General features: G+C 37.7%; 1 protein-coding gene across 1 annotated transcript in view; it reads right to left on the reverse strand.

Moving 5' to 3' along the window:
• The window catches only part of LOC126456839 (smoothened homolog), a 120,386-nt gene that overhangs the window by 40,193 nt on the left and 62,080 nt on the right, over nt 1–18,113 (reverse strand). The window contains exons 6-7 of the mRNA XM_050092648.1: nt 13,374–13,492; nt 2,029–2,253 (exon numbers count right to left, since the gene is read on the reverse strand). Of these exons, the coding sequence (XP_049948605.1) occupies nt 2,029–2,253; nt 13,374–13,492 (344 nt within the window). The remainder of the gene's footprint in view (nt 1–2,028; nt 2,254–13,373; nt 13,493–18,113) is intronic.

Genomic DNA, 18,113 nt, shown 5'->3' on the forward strand with positions numbered 1-18,113 from the left:
TTAGTGGAGGAATGATTACATTGTTTAGTTTATATTCATTGCGGCTAGATGCTGTTTGCCTTCTGTTTACTTAATTACTGTCACATGTTGCAAAATGGCTACACTACTGCAGAAATCATTTTGTGTTCTCGAGTTAGCAAAGAGTAGTTCCGTGATTAGACTGCAAAGGAGTTTCTGGTTGGTGCACCAACTGATCCTCCAAATGGGTGGAACATTCGCGGATGGTATCGATGGTTTGTACACACAGGATGTTAAGGGAACAGTTCTGGGTGCCCTCGTGTTTCCAACAAAAATGATGCGCGAATCCAAACCACTTTCCAACATTGTCCTACAAAATCAACTCACCATGTCAGCCAAGAGTTACAACTGTCTAACAATTTGGCATTTTTGAGTTATCAGTATCAGTTGGTTATAAAGACACACAAGTAACAGCTGTTACAGGATCTATGTCATAATAACAAGCGCATATGTGGTGTTTTCTGATGAGCTTCAGAATGCTATTGATAATGATAACACTTTTGCACAATGCATCAAATTCATTGACAAAGCGACATTTCATCTTATAGGGAAAGTGGACAAACACAATGTTTCAATTTGGGGCCTACACAACACTGAATATGTATGAGATTCTCCCAAAGTCAATGTGTTTTGTGCAATACGCCACTCATCTGTCTATGACCCAATCTTCTTCGATGGAAAAATGGTTACCAGTCAGCAGTACCTTGCTATGTGACAAAACTGGTTGTTTCTGAGGCTAAACAAGGACAATTTCATTTTTAATCAAGATAGGGCACTCCATCACTGGAGTTGCCAAGTGGGTTATTATATATGACTGCAACATTGCCGAACTGGTGGATTGTTCATCAAAGAGCTGGAAACTTAGCACTTCTTAGCTGGCCTCCACGGTCACTGGATTTGACACCCTGTGACTTCTTCCTGTGGGGTTGCATTAAGGACAACAGTGATGCACCAACACTGACATTGACCCTTAAAGAGTTGAAGATGTGGATCCATACTGCCATGTGTTCCAAGATTCATAGATGTATGCCTTACAGTTCAATAAACATATAAGTTTGAAATATATATATTCTTTTTGGAACACTCCTTACTATGATCTTAAAAGAGAGAGAGAATATCTGCTGTAAACATGCAAGAGTCATTTGAATTTGATACATATTATGACAGCCCAATGTGCTGGCACATCAGGTCTCATATCAATTGTAGAACTGTGGCAGTGTATGCCACAGCATTCCAACAAATCTGTCTGCCCTGCCCCCCCCCCCCCCCCCCCCCTGCCCCTATGCTTCACCCACAGTGGTGTTATTCCCATACACCCCGCAGGGGCACCTCTGGTAATAGTGCTTGGGTATCATAGGTGGAAGCATCAGTGACAATGATAGTTTTGAGTCAGACCAGAATGTGTCCACAGCTAGGCAAATAGTGAAGGTGACAGCTCACAAAAAGTAAGAAATCAGATTTCGAGATTCAGTCTGGCATGAATTCTCAGATGTCACTAAAAGTTGTAGACTTAATGACATATCATTAAATAACATAATTACATCAATACTGAATGACCACGTGGCATCACAGAATATAAACTTGGACATTACATAAGACGAAAATTTTTTTGAAATTAATTATTACTGAAAAAACAATGAAAATCTTAACATAAAATGTTCAATTTGCTATGTTATGAAAATTATTACATCAAAAGATAGCAATGAAAGAAGCAAAAGCAACACCTACGATATCCAAATGTGTTCTATTGAAAACAAGATGATTATGCAAAGATTATTTACTTTAATCAACAGGTAATTAATAGCCAAGCAAGATAAACTGCTATATATTTCAAATTGCTTTGCTATTAATTTATGTTTTCTTACTGTGAGGGACAAACCAATCCACTAATACAAGATCGGCATTAGCTACAATTTATAGTTACTATTATTTTATTAATTGAGAGCATTAAATAAACTTTAAAGTTTTTTTGTATTTTGAAATCAAATTAAGTATGTCCAGACAACCTACCTCTACTCAAGAAGTAACCTCCAACCACCACAGCTACCGAAAGTGGAGCAAGAAGCAAACCATATCTTGCAGTATGGTTCAAGTAACCAACAAAGCATATTCCAGCGACACTATTACCATCAATTTCACCAAGAGCCATTGTTGTGATGGTTAAAATTAATGGTAGAGACCAGGCAACCAAATGAAAATAAGATCCTTTCTTATCAATTTTTTCCTTGACTTTACCTGAAACATTTAGTGTGCATTAAAGAGTAAAATTTGACAAATCACAGCAAGAGGATAAAAGCAGAAAATATAAATATTTCTGTATTAACAACAGATGTCACAATAAAACAGAATACAATAAGCAAGGAAGCTACATTACTTGCAATATGTTTCTTAGAAGCCCAAGCAGTTTTGATTTATTTCAGATTCTGTGGGACCATATGAGTCAAAGCAACTTTAACATGGAATGAGCTACAAAATAATTTTCAAATGTTGATCAGAAAATTTATAAACAAGGAATTAAAAAATTATTAAAACATGGAAAAAAGTGAAATTGAAATTTAAAGATTTTCTGTCGTATAGGTTCTTCTCAAGAGGACGTCGTCATTTTCAGGAGAAAGAAAACTGGCATTCTACGGATCGGAGCGAGGAATGTCAGATCCCTTAATCAGGCAGACAGGTTAGAAAATTTAAAAAGGGAAATGGATAGCTTAAAGTTAGATATAGCGGGAATTAGTGAGGTTTGGTGGCAGGAAGAACAAGACTTCTGGTCAGGTGAATACAGGGTTATAAATACAAAATCAAATAGGGGTAATGCAGGAGTAGGTTTAATAATGAATAAAAAAAATAGGAGTGCGGGTAAGCTACTACAAACAGCATAGTGAACGCATTATTGTGGCCAAGATAGACACAAAGCCCACGCCTACTACAGTATTACAAGTTTATATGCTAACTAGCTCTGCAGATGACGAAGAAATTGAAGAAATGTATGAGGAGATAAAAGAAATTATTCAAACAGTGAAGGGAGACGAAAATTTAATAGTCATGGGTGACTGGAATTCGGTAGTAGGAAAAGGAAGAGAAGGAAACATAGTAGGTGATTATGGAATTGGGGGGAAGAAATGAAAGAGGAAGCCGTCTGGTAGAATTTTGCACAGAGCATAACTTAATCATAGCTAAGACCTTGTTCAAGAATCACAAAAGAAGGTTGTATACATGGAAGAAGCCTGGAGATACTGACAGGTTTCAGATGGATCACATAATGGTAAGACAGAGATTCAGGAGCCAGGTTTTAAATTGTAAGACATTTCCAGGGGCAGATGAGAACTCTGACCACAATCTATTGGTTATGAACTGTAGACTAAAATTGAAGAAACTGCAAAAAAGTGGGAATTTAAGGAGATGGGAACTGGATAAACTGACTAAACCAGAGGTTGTACAGAGTTTCAGGGAGAGTATAATAGAAAAATTGACAGGAATGGGGAAAGAAGAAGTAGAAGATGAATGGGTAGCTTTGAGGGATGAAGAAGTGAAGGCAGCAGAGGATCAAGTAGGTAAAAAGACGAGGGCTGGTACAAAACCTTGGGTAACAGAAGAAATATTGAATTTAATTGATGAAAGGAGAAAATATAAAAATGCAATAAATGAAGCAGGCAAAAAGGAATACAAACGTCTCAAAAATGAGATCAACAGGAAGTGCAAATTGGCTAAGAAGGGATGGCTAGAGGACAAATGTAAGGATGTAGAGGCTTATCTCACTAGGGGTAAGATAGATACTGCCTACAGGAAAATTAGAGAGACCTTTGGAGAAAACAGAACCACTTGTATAAATATCAAGAGCTCAGATGGAAACCCAGTTCTAAGCAAAGAAGGGAAAGCAGAAAGGTGGAAGGAGTATATAGAGGGTCTATACAAGGGTGATGTACTTGAGGACAGTATTATGGAAATGGAAGAGGATGTAGATGAAGATGAAATGGGAGATATGATACTGCGTGAAGAGTTTTACAGAGTACTGAAAGACCTAAGTCGAAACAAGACCAGGGAGTAGAAAACATTCCATTAGAACTACTGATAGCCTTGGGAGAGCCAGTCCTGACAAAACTCTACCATCTGGTGAGCAGGATGTATGAGACAGGCGAAATACCCTCAGACTTCAAGAAGAATATAATAATTCCAATCCCAAAGAAAGCAGGTGTTGACAGATGTGAAAATTACCAAACTATCAGTTTAATAACTCACAGCTGCAAAATACCAACATGAATTCTTTACACACGAATGGAAAAATTGGTAGAAGCGGACCTCGGGGAAGATCAGTTTGGATTCCTAGAAATATTGGAACACGTGAGGCAATACTGACCTTACAACTCACCTTAGAAGAAAGGTTAAGGAAAGGCAAACCTACGTTCCTAGCATTTGTAGACTTAGAGAAAGCTTTTGACAATGTTGAGTGGGAATGCTCTCTTTCAAATTCTGAAGGTGGCAATTTGTACAGAAAGCAGATGGCAGTTATAAGAGTTGAGGGGCATGAAAGGGAAGCAGTGGTTGGGAAGGGAGTGAGACAGGGTTGTAGCCTATCCCTGATGTTATTTAGTCTGTATATTGAGCAAGCAGTAAAGGAAACAAAAGAAAAATTCGGAGTAGAGATTAAAATCCATGGAGAAGAAATAAAAGCTTTGAGGTTCACCGATGACATTGTAATTCTGTCAGAGACAGCAGAGGACTTGGAAGAGCAGTTGAACGGAATGGACAGTGTCTTGAAAGGAGGATATAAGGTGAACATCAACAAAATCCAAACAAGGATAATGGAATGTAGTCGAATTAAGTTTGGCAATGCTGAGGGAAGCTGAGGGAACTAGATTAGGAAATTTGGGGAGCAAAATAACTGATGATGGTCGAAATAGAGAGGATATAGAATGTAGACTGGCAACGGCAAGGAAAGCATTTCTGAAGAAGAGAAATTTGTTAACATCGAGTATAGATTTACGTGTCAGGAAGTCATTTCTGAAAGTATTTGTATGGAGTGTAGCCATGTATGGAAGTGAAACGTGGACAGTAAATAGTTTGGACAAGAAGAGAATAGAAGCTTTCGAAATGTGGTGCTACAGAAGAATGCTGAAGATTAGATGGGTAGATCACATAACTAATGAGGAGGTATTAAATAGAATTGGGGAGAAGAGAATTTTGTGGCACAATTTGACTAGAAGAAGGGATCGATTGGTAGGACATGTTCTGAGGCATCAATCGATCACCAATTTAGTATTGGAGGGCAGCGTGGAGGGTAAAAATCGTAGAGGGAGACCAAGAGATGAATACACTAATCAGATTCAGAGGGATGTAGGTTGCAGTAGGTACTGGGAGATGAAGAAGCTTGCACAGGATAGAGTAGCATGGAGACCTGCATCAAACCAGTCTCATGACTGAAGACCAGAACAACAACATATTCTTCCACAAAAAACATATTGCAGAGATCTGGCAGTTCCCCCGAAATTTCTCGGGGCAGGGGAGGGTGGACACCTGCGAGAGAATACATTAATAAATATCACAGTACACAGAGAAGTTCTCAACAGCTGTGTAAGTAACTTTGTCTACAGAATAGAAGGAGTGTGCTAGAAGGAAATCTTTCAATTTGTATTTGTACGTGTATTCATAGTTTATCCCTCCATTTTTTCAGTCCTATTGGAAACCTACTGAAAAATAAACTTCATGAATAGTGCACGCCTTTTCTACAGTACTTAAGGAAGTGTTATCGAAGTACATTTTCTATCTAGTCTTCACTGAATGAATGTTGGCACCTCTTCAGAATGAGTCAATATTATATCAGGATGGCACAGTTACATTTCATGGACATGAACAACAGCCTACATGAAGTTTACGAACTGACACTGCAGATCAGTCTGACCTTTTTCTGGGCTAAGAATATTCTTGGTGGTTCACAGAGTTGCTCCACCATGTTTAATGCCAGACCACTGATATAATACATCTAGAAAAGCAAAAGGTCCAGAACAGAAGCCTGTGGCACCTCCCACTTTTTATGATCCCAGTCAAATTCAAATTTCATCCCAGTTTGTTGACACTGGATGACAACATCCTGCTTCCTACTTTCAAATATGAAGTGAAGCATTGTTAAGCTTTTCCCCTACTTCTGTTAAATCAAAGAAAATACCTACTGTTCTTAACAATTGTTTACCCCTGCAAATGATACGCGTGCGCACACCCATGCCCACCCACACACATACTGACTCCCCCCTCCCACCCACCCACACACACACACACACACACACACACACACACACACACACAGAAGTAATGCCTCTGAATTTTTTATGTGAAAACTCTTAAAGGTTTATAAATAAAACAAATATTATGAACATTCCACATATATGTTTTTCATCTCTACATATTTGCAGCTGCCTGCTGCTAGATGGCTCCAAACTGTCATGAATACGCCAGGGCTGCTGAAAACCAGGACAGGGCCCAGGGATCCCATCTAAAATTATAGCACACCAATTTTTTTGTTATTTTAAAGAAGGTTTGACATGTTTTACACATAACACTATTCGAGGAATAATGTAGATGGACAAAAGATACTCATTGAGATAGAATACAGAATAAATGTTAGTTTCTTATTGAACACTAAATATATCTTTAAAAATGCAATTGGTCCATGCATGACAGTGTGCAGTACCTATATGTTCTAAAAAGCTGTGTACAAAAATGCAATTTTTCAGGGATCACAGACACAAGGGGGTCAACTGTTTTGGATAATCATTGGCCTAGCGGCCATTTGTACACCAATCGGAAGAATTGGCATACTGCAGCTACCCTACAGAACAGGGTCAAAATTTAAACATTGCCCACCATCTCCAGCCCAGGCAAATTGAGCAGATCGGTTGGTTTCTTTGTATTTGGTGTGGTCCAGAGTGGTCTTAAGGAGGCTTATCAAAGCACCATTTGTTATGTGCGATTCCTGAGAAAATCCCACAAACTACAGTTTTTTGGGTACAAATTGTGGTGATGTCCACTTCTGCAGTTTATTTCCATGGCAGATCTTCAAAACTTTTATTATATGTTCTTTAGATAATGTTCTCAGGGAACCTCAAAACTTTGATCAATATCATTATCAGTTACCGAGATGCAGAGGTTCAAAGTTGTCATACTTGTGTAGTAAAATATGCATGTAATAACCAGTCAGACAAGTAAATAAAGATTCACTTGACTGGGTGAAGATATGGCAAAGGTTCTAGGGTCATTGAAGAGTTCTCAGGTCACCAAACTATGTTTTTAGTCAGCATTTTTCACCAGTAAAACTTAATTGTGCGCTGTCTCTGTATAATGGGCACTTCACACCTATACAAATATGCCCATAGTGGTACCGCAGAACAAAAAATAGGCTACAAAGGGTCTTAACACACTTGAAGAGAAAATGACAGCCAAAAACTATGAAAACTGGAAATTCAGTAAAATATTGCTAAGAACATTTTTACTCTTTTGTGATACAAATCATAAACCACGCATTTTTGATTAATTGCTGTTGATGAGCAAAGTAATGAGAAAAAAGAACCATTGTGTGTTAACCTTATATTATGCATACTTATTTGTTGTTTATATTTGTCAAACTACATAAATGTGTTGAAGTATATAAATAAACTGTCACAACTTTACTGATCTATAGAAACTGTTTTATATAAGCTTCATACACTACTGTTGCAGGAAAACAAGCAAACGAGCGGAAAAATGCCCCTGTTGGAGCAAAGGAAGGTGAATGAATTCATCTTGAAAAGACTGACAGAAAATTCGGGAACCAGCTGCCCGAGTTCTCATTCTTCCTCCTTCACCAAAATTTTTGACATGCTAACACATTCGCGCTTTTTTTGTGCTGATGATGGAAGGACAGAGAAAGTGTCATTGGAAGAGAAAGATAGATGAAGACAACAGCAGTAGGTGCCAAAGAGAGAGGAGATATTAATGGTCTTTCCTTTACGGGGGACCACAGACGTGTAGAATTTTTTTAAACAAATTTCTATCATTTGACTATTAATTATTCATTTATTTTACACAATAATTATTTTGGCTTTATAGCCATTCTTGAGTAGATGTTGAAATGTTAAAATATGTCTTACCTGCCTGTGACACATCATCGTCTGGTCTTGAAAGTCTCTTCTGGTTTGCTGCTGGGATCGCCGAAATATCGAGTCAATTTGATTTTAGGACCCAGCAGCAAACCTGAAGAGACTTTCAAGACTTATGCCAGGAAAGCCTACGAATTCACATTTTTCTGGTATTATACACCGATTGCGGTTTTTCACTGTGCACAATGCCAGCCATATTATGTGTGGAGTCCCGCCCATCCGTCTCTTATAGGATGCCTAAAGGATGCTGCTTTCTCGGATAGCTATACAACAATTCAAGCAAATCACTTTAATAGTTTTTATTACGAAAAAGAAGATTGACAATATTGAACTCTGAGTTAAAAGAACGTGTCACAAGCAGTTGGTGACATGCAAAGAAGTCAATGTCCATGTAAGCAATGGATATGGATAACTAATAACTGTTCCATGAGTGCCGGTCTACTACTGTGCGGATGAGGCTGGCAAGAGTGGTGCTTATGTTCTCTTCTTGTAGAGGCTGCTCCTGTTGTGGTGCAGTCTGGTCAGCAGGCTATTTATTGGCTGATGTTGTTTCACAGCCTTTCTGCTCTTGTGTTCTTCATGTTCGTATCAATATGCCAGAACATTATGCATCTTCAATAGGTACTCATACCCTGCAACACTATTAATCTCAGAGCAGAAATACGTCCTTCCAATGGTGACACGTCACAGACAGGTCAGACATAGTTGAGCATTTCAACATAAACTTAAAGAGTGGCTATACACTCAAAATCATAACTGTTTGAAATAAATGAACAATTAACAGCCAAATGGCAGAAATTTCATGAGAGAGAGAGAGAGAGAGAGAGAGAGAGAGAGAGAGAGAGAGATGCTGATGGTCAGTGAGAGACAGTGGCAGTAAAGGAGGAGAGATGCAGTAAAATAGGAGGAGAGATGCAGTAAAATAGAAGGAGAGATGCATGAAAATAGAAACAATAGGAGAAAGAGAGAGAGGAGACAGTGTAGACAAAAAGTGAGATGAGTGGACACCATGACAGGTTTGGGGAAGGGTGGCTGGACCCTCCCAGACCAGCGAACTTTAAATGTAGGCATGGGAGGGCCACATTTGGGACTGATATTTTAAATATGTGGGTATAGGGGAAAAATAATCAGGCTGACCCAAAATTTTTGAGCTGCTGAAGTATTGTGGAGACAGTGGCAGAGAAAAAGAAAGAGAAATGGAGACAGTGTCAGTGAGAGAAGAGACAATGGCAGTGGGATATATGGTAAATCAATGGGAGAATAATGACACAATGAGAAGGCAAATAGACAGTGACAGTGAGAGGGAGTTGCTATAAAGAGAGACTGGATTTAGAATATTATGTATTAAAAAAGTAGGAATACAGTCACATGGCAAAATTTTTGGCGAGGAAGTTGGAATGAAGACTGATTCCCCACTTTTCTGTCAGCTTTTTTAAGGATGAACATTTTTTACTTTTATGTGATCTGTTAGGGGCATTTTTCCACTGGTTTATATGATGGTACTATGTGTTGTACAAAATGTTGCTGGAAAATTTGAGCGAATTAACATTTGTTCGTTGCGAAATAGGTTGAATCTCAGAATGCAGTATTGTATACAAGTGTATCATCGAGCCACTATTAACAGTGCTAACTTCGGTTGCGTGATGGATGCAGTATTACCCTGTATTGCAGAACATGTTAACATCAAAGTTCCTAATTTTCTGATGTGGTAGAAGACAAGAATGTAAACATTACTTATCAGTACACAGTTTCTGCTAATGCTATGTTTTCTGTACAAAAGGCAGTGCTCATCACTCCAATTTTAGATGCTTTTGCTTCAGCTGTTTTTCTTACATGGACACAAGGAACTACTGAATTTTTTCTCTTAGATTCAGGCATTAAAATATACAACATTGTTTTTCTATGAAAGCGAGGAAACACAGGCTTCCTAATTATAGAATTGAAAATGAATGTTAAATTTTCTGTCTCACTTAGGTAATTTTTTCCCAGCACATTTTCTGCATTCACATTTCTGGTTTCCACACACATTTTCAGTCAGACTTAGAGTAGACTGCACTATCTACAAATTTAAATGACACAGAAAGAAAACAGTAGTATACTTGTGTGATGCACCTTTGTTAAGATCGTGCTCTACATTTCACACTCGTTTTGCAGTGAAGCACTTCCAGCGCTATTATTACATCCCAGCGCAAGTTCAAAACAATGCGTTACTGGATACTGCTTTATTAAGAAAAATGGTAAATTTCATGCCCTCTTATTATTTCAGGAAACCAGTAACAACTATTATGATAAACCTTGTATAATGTTCTATAATGCTCAAAATTATTTGGAATGTAGTGAAACAAAAACTAGCCATAAACCATATTTCCAGATTCCCACTGCAGCTTTGAGAGAACAAACACACCAGATAAATCATGGAGGAGCGTATAAAAATTAAATATATTGGGGAGGAATACTAGCACCAAGGTGCTTCCATGGAGTAGGAGACTGAAAGAATAATAACAAATAGGCTTGAAAAGTAGTGACAAAGACAGTTATCACAGCCCAAGAGCACAACAGCTAGGGAACCAGATGATAACTCAACCATGACCTACACGACAAGGAAAAGAGAAAACTGATGTGACAGACGAACTTACATGCTCAGCTTCAAATGCTACTCAATAATGAATTATTGTAAAATGTATGTATGCTCCACTTAATTTTATTTTTTAAATTTGTTTAATTACTTTCATTCCACTTTAAAACAAAAAGTTAAATGTTATACTGATTTATAAAATGATGAAATGCCTGGTGCCAGTAATTCTGCAATATGGAGTGTTCTCTGATGGGCCCACACATTTCTGTAAATAGACATCAGTGCATTCTGATGTAAACTGCCATTATTCACACACGGGTAACATATTACATTATAAACTATTTGCAGATAACACTGTCAATGGTGTTTTGTGAGCCTTTCTTTCTGGAAACGTTATATCTAAAATCTTCACTGTTTCATGTCAGGTTTTCAAGTCAGGCACTAGATTGTCAATAATGACATAAAATATGTTTAACTCGAATAAGTTTGTTCCTGCTTTCAACATGAAATGATTTCCTCTTCTTAGTGTGCACTGCCCAAAATTGAGGATTGATATTAATTGCACTGGCAACAACTAGAATGGCGTCTCAATTTTCGCAAAGATATTTTAAGTCGCTCTCAGAGTCTTTTACCTCAACACCAATGGTACTATTGCGAGCTTCTAGTAATTTGCTTCTCTAATCAACTGGTGCCACAACTTTACCTAAACAGATGCCATGATTAAACAGCCGAATGATCTCACATAATCCAAAACACCCTATACCAAAGAACGTGTTTCAGATGACAAATTTAACTTATCGAGAGTTTCAACAGCAATGGAAAGCTTATCCAAGAGAGCTGCAATTGGTATTGCAGCCTCAACCTGAGCATTCAAACATGTATATAAAGATCTACCGACACATGGTTTCAGTATTTCCTAGCATTGTGGACTGCTATTGGACAGATTGCAAAAAAAAAAAAAATTAATCTCTCCAAATAAAGTGTCTGCTTCATGGCAACACTCAGTTGCTTGTATTCCACATAACGATACAACATGTAAATGGAGGACATTTTACAAGAGGATTTCACTGAAGAAAATGCATCTGATCTCCTACATATGACCCTCTAATATTACTTCCGCTATTATAACCTTATCTGCTGCATTCACTAATAGGAACTGAATGTTTCACAAGTATTGATCGAATTACGTGTACAATAGCAATTCTTGTTTTCTGGTTATAATCTGCAAATTCCAAAAATCATTCATTTATTTAATATTTATCAGTTTCCTTAAATAAATATAACATACGATTAATGTTATTTGTTTTATTATAATTTGAATCAGGAGTTGCAGCAAAAATAATTAAATAATGATTCTCATTTTCTCTCTGTTCCAAGACAGCACCACTGACATGATGGGCACAACTAGAAATAAATTCATTTTCAGTGTCAAATGACAGTTAATGCATCTGTAGATGCTTTCCAGATTCTTGTTGGTCTCTGGCCTTACTAATGTACTGGTTCATAGTGGACTCAAGAGTTCTAATATTCAGAGGATTTCTATTATTTGGATTTGCAATTTTCTGAGGTGAACCTCTGAACAACTAGCCTCTTTCACCAAGAAATAACAGCACATCAAGTAAATGAGAGCTCCAATGCATGTTGGCTATTCTACGGACCAGCAAAAGAACATTACCTCTTAATTTCTGAGCATCAGCATACCTCTTTTATGCAATTTCATTTTTTCACTTTCAAGATTCTTCCAGGACAGTGTTTTACAAATAGAAATATTTTATTTTGTGGTTACTCTTGAATGCAAAATATTTTGTGTATACTCATTTTTCGTATATATAACCTCGTGATGAAATAAAAAATGCCTTACTTCTGAATGTTTTTGGTGAACCTACCAAATTATAATGATGTTTCACAGCTATTGACATGTACATTTGTTGGGGAAATGTTTCAATTGGATTTCCAGCAACATTTCAAGAAAGCACTTTTTTTACTCCATGACAAAGTGGTTTTAGTGCACAATATCTAAAGAAGATATAATGCATTCAAGATTAAACATGAAATGGAATTGCATGCAACTGGACTGCATGACTCATGAAACTGCAAATGAAACATCACGGAATTTGAGTAACACACATCAGTGTAAAAACCTGAAAAGATATTCCTTAGGTATTTTAACAATGACATAGACCGGAAAAATAAACTAGCTTTCCCTCAAATTCTTTGTCGGTAGGTAGTTTGAAGTCACCAACTGAAATTAAAAATTGTGAATTTGTTTCAAAAGGTATTTGACCACAACAAAGTGAGCATGTGCATTCCACTCTTGTTTTTATTCAGGCTGTTAGTGACTTGAAATGGAAATTTCCTCAATTATTTGTATGTAGTGGCTTAACTGTTAATTTAAGACTGCAGAATTTCAAAGAGGTTTTTTCAAGAAATGACTCACATGTAGTCAACGTGTAGTATAGAAAAACTGTGGATTAGCTGGAAAACAACATTTTTCTCCCTCTCAAAGGCACTGCCTCAGTAATGATACACTGTCAGCTATGCAGTGACAGGCAAGCTAAAGCAAATATTTACTGCCCTGAGAAATGATTCTGGAATTTTATTACTCTAAGCATGCTACTTAGTTTAGTGCTGAAAAGCTCTTCATATGTATTACTTACCTAATGCTTGGAAACTTAAGTGCCACGCATATGTAAGAATGACGAACCACACCACAGCTGCCATTAAGAAATAATAAACCACCACAAAGATTATTACACATGACAGGTTTTCTCCAGCACTGAAAATGAAAGTTAATCATTATTTTAAAAAAGAAAAAGTAATTACTTCTAATATAAACTGTTGCAAAAATATAGCTTTAAAAATAAACTGAGATAAATGAATAAAATATTATAATAATATATAAAACTGAAATACATTACGGCAACATAGATATGGGGACAATATATATTAGGTTCTTACAAGTCCTATTATAAGCTCTGTTAATATCGAATAATTAAGAAACAAGTATATGGAAGGTGAGAAGATCAGAATATAAAGATGTAACCACTAATAATCTTTATGACACATACAGTGCAATAGTGAATGGCTATGTAAGAGCACCCAACAGCAATACTGTACTTACATTTCTCTTTATTTATCCATCTATCATTGCTCTAGTAACAGTTTCAAAATAAGAATTTGTACTCACTTCTGTGAGGTCCCAGCTACTTTCTGGTCATCAAACATATCTTTTAATGGCAGAAATGGTCCAATAGCTACCGTTAAGAAATAACACATGATCATGACATTTCGTTAAAGGAATCATCAGTGAGTATTTAATTATTCATGCTTTCAGTTCCCCAAAACTTCTCCGGAAACAAGACTGTCTGCCACAGATTGTGTGTTTTAGGAAATGACATCTACTACACTACCTAGATGTTGAACTTTGATCTCTCAGCGCACACGCACGCACGCGCACACACACACACACACACACACACACACACACACACACACACACACACACACACACGCGCGCGCGCGCGACCACAGTCTCTGGCTGCTGAGGCCAGCCGAATTTAGGTGAAAGCCTTTTTTGGTGGAAAGCTTACTTTTTTGACAGTCTTTTTGTTGCACCTATCTGTGACTCAACATCTCCACTATATGGTGAGTAGCAACCTATCATGTCATTGATGTAATGATACCTGACACAATTAGCTATCACAGCTGTACAATACTGTAATACTTCATTAGATGACCCTTACATAACTGTAATAAGTCTTTCTTTAGTGGTATACCCTGACTATTTGCCTGCCACCACAGCTACCCTGCAAACAACTGTGACTGATGGGTGGATGGATTCCAGTGCTACAAGCATCTCCCACTGGAGTACATGACGGTAATCCAAATACTCATCTGGTAATCCAAATACTGGTCTGGTAATCCAAATACTGGGCACTGTGCTCATTGTGTGTATGGAAGATTCCTGACAATAATATAAACAGAGTAGCCTCCTGCAGCTATGATGGAAACGTAAGATGGGAACTTGATGTACTGGGATTGCCACGAGAGGTGCCACCTCGTCAGCAGCACTGCAGTCACCATTAACAGCACTGCAACCTAGAGCAGTGCTGTCCCTCCATGAGTCATGTGCACTCAGAGCAACACACGGATAGCTTTCTGCTTGGCAGGTATTTAGGCTCCTGCTTGAGCACTACAAAAGCAGTTCAGTTTGCTGAGCTGACCAAGCGTCATATCTCTGAAACAACTGTACAGACAGACAACAAACAGTTCCAGTGCTGAACAGGACCCACTTGAAGCCACTTCACCTCCTGGACACCAGTGCCTTCAGAGACCTCTGCAAGCAGTAAGCAGTCCATGATGAGCAATGCTCAATGACCTACACCTCAATGGATTCCAGTGCCAGGATCTATTATACAATGGTAATAGACTACTTCTGTGATTGGGCATTTTGGACAGCCGTCCAAACTATGGTCTGTTATATCGTATAAAATTAATTCTGTAAGACTTACAGTGGGAGTGTTTAATGGTAAGCTGCAATTAAGAGTGGTCACTGGTTATCAAACTGCACAACAGCTGCCAATTAATATTGCATTCAAAAGTCTTGTGTCTGTGTAACTGATTTAACTGCAATTGTGGAGGTTAACGAGGCATGCCTGTGTTTATGTTATTGCTGATGAAGAGTTTGTTAATATTTTTCTACATGGGATCCTCTTATTTCTGTGTCAGCCCGTAAGAAAATTATTACCAACATATTAAATTACAATTATGAAGACGCATTTACTGTATATATCCTGCAGGACATTGACAATTATTTGGAAAACTGCTCCTAAAATCCTTTATCTGTCACAATGAACACATTTCTCTGTAAAAACAGACACATGTAGCAACCAAAAGTGCAGATTATCTCCCATTAAACTACAGATTTAATGTACTGTTCATCAGAATACATTGTCACATTTGCAGCACATTTATCTCCATAACACTGAGTGGTAACATAAGTGCTGGTGCACTATGTGTCACTTCAGATACAGAGTATATAAAACTGTGTTTCATTTTACATTGGAAACTAGTTGCTCTTACATATGGTAACAGGAGATTCTACCTCAGGAGTGATTATGTAATTCATTCATAATTTTTATCATCAGTGGTGGCATGCCTGAACACAATCAACTTCGTTCAAGGTCTCCATTGTTGTGACAGCAGAAAAGTTTTAGTAAACTCATCAAAGTCCGGAATACCCTTGAGTTCTGAAATGTTTTGCACTAGTTTTGAAGCAATTGATTTTGTTATTTTCCAGTAACCTGGAACTTGCAATTGATTCATATGGATGTAGAACTAGAAAGACTTAGTGATACTGTGTGACCATTGTCTTGTAGTTAGTCAAGAAATAAAACAAGAATCTTTGGCCGGCATGCTCAAATAGCTGCATTCAACATCCAGTTAGCACAGAAATAAATGAATTTAGGTTCCTGTTAAATTTCATTCACATTTGTATTCCTTGACACACAATTCATTGTTTAGACTACTCTTTCAATAAAGTAATGGTTAGCGGAGCGAGTGACATGTGTTGCAAATTAATCTGTGTTATTTTCAATATGTCAGTGCTGCAACTCAGGTTCAAGAGATCCAAAGGAAACTTTGTTTGCTGCTTGCAAGCAATCACAGTTTCTACCCTCACCCTAAGCACTGATGAGACTGATGGATGGGTGGGGCAGGGGGCAGGGAGAATTATTCCAAGTATGGTAAGTTAAGGTGGTGCAACTGCATCATACACACATACGCAATGGTCATGCCATGCTAGATACATCAGTTCTCCCCTGACTACTGAAGTTAGGCTGGTTTGCACTTGGATGAGTGACCACCTGGAAACACTGGGTCTATTGCTCAGAGAAATGGCTTACAATAGAAACACTTTTAACAGACAGCTGAATCATATGACATCAACATTATTATTATTATTATTGCAGTATTGGTCGCTATCCAGTCAGCCGCACTTTCAAATATGCGCGCCACCAGTTACGCCCCCATGTTTCCTACAGCCACCACTGCGCCATGAGGGTGCTGCCACGAATGATTACGCCACTGCCAATGAGATGCTAGCATCCCCTGTCCGGAGCTCCAGCGGTGGGTGTACTAAGTTCGAACATTGATACACTGAGGCCATTTTGTGTGTTTGCCTGTTGGGTAACATTTACAGACTTTTATAGTGGCGAGTGCTCATGATCTACTGAATAGGCATTTATGGAAAAAGAGACAGATTTATAAATCTTTTGTATTTCTTTATATTTCTAAATTCAAATCTACTCTTAGCATCTGACACTGCAACTACAGCAACAAAGTTATGTATTATTTTTACTATTTGATATTAGATGCAGTATAAATTAACATCTGAATCCTCTGTTCCTGAACAGCATCGTTTCTTGCTCCTGGACCCACTAAAGAGCCAAATAAAGTGCAAGATAGTTATTACTACTACTACTACTACTACTACTACTACTATTATTATTATTATTATTATTATACACATAGAGAGATACTAATCACTGCCTCTTTGTATTGGCTACATGTAAGGCTCTAAAAATTTGTGAAAAGATATGCTGTGTTAATACTACATAGCAGTTTCAAAAAGCTGTTATATTGTTAATCTATAGCCCTAACAACATATGTTGTTACAGTTCGTGACATATGCTTGAAACTGTTGAGTTCTGCAACATACTGCGCTATCTGTTTCTAATGATCTTTGGTAGTAGCTGCTGGCACCTACAAATATGATAGCACAATCTTTAAAGAAAGAGATCACTGTAAAAGGCAAATATCACACTTTTTATAGCTATCATAAACTTGTTTAAGATTACACAGTGCTCGAGGAAAGAGAGTAGTATAAGAGTCACTCAGAAGAGATGTTAGTACTTCAGCTGCATTAATGTGACACCATTCATAAATTCTTGTTGTACAATGGTTATGAAACTCAAGAGTGTCATTTCCGGAGAGTACATAAACAAAGCAAAGTTTACTGTTCAGTAGATTGCAAGGGGAATTCAGAGTAAGCCTTCTACATCAATTCCATGCAAGCATATAGAACACACAACTTCTATAAAACTGACAGCCACTTAAACTACAGCCTTTTCAGGTGACACTGAAAGCTAGACCCATTCCTGGGAGCAGCTTAAATCCTTCATTAGAGATAACCCTACCCTGTTAAACGTTAATAAGCATCAATTCTTTGAAAGGTATTTTGAAGAAGCAAACTTGCTTGTGGATGGTGCCTCAAAGATGGCTGCAACCAACGAAGACATTAGGAGAATCCTCAACAGGAGACTGAAATCGGATAGTCCCAGCTCACCTCAGCTATATCTGTTAAATAAAACTCATTCAAATTGTCTCATCGAAAACCA

Source organism: Schistocerca serialis, chromosome 2 (assembly GCF_023864345.2).
Source record: "Schistocerca serialis cubense isolate TAMUIC-IGC-003099 chromosome 2, iqSchSeri2.2, whole genome shotgun sequence".
Taxonomy (NCBI): Eukaryota; Metazoa; Arthropoda; class Insecta; order Orthoptera; family Acrididae; genus Schistocerca; species Schistocerca serialis.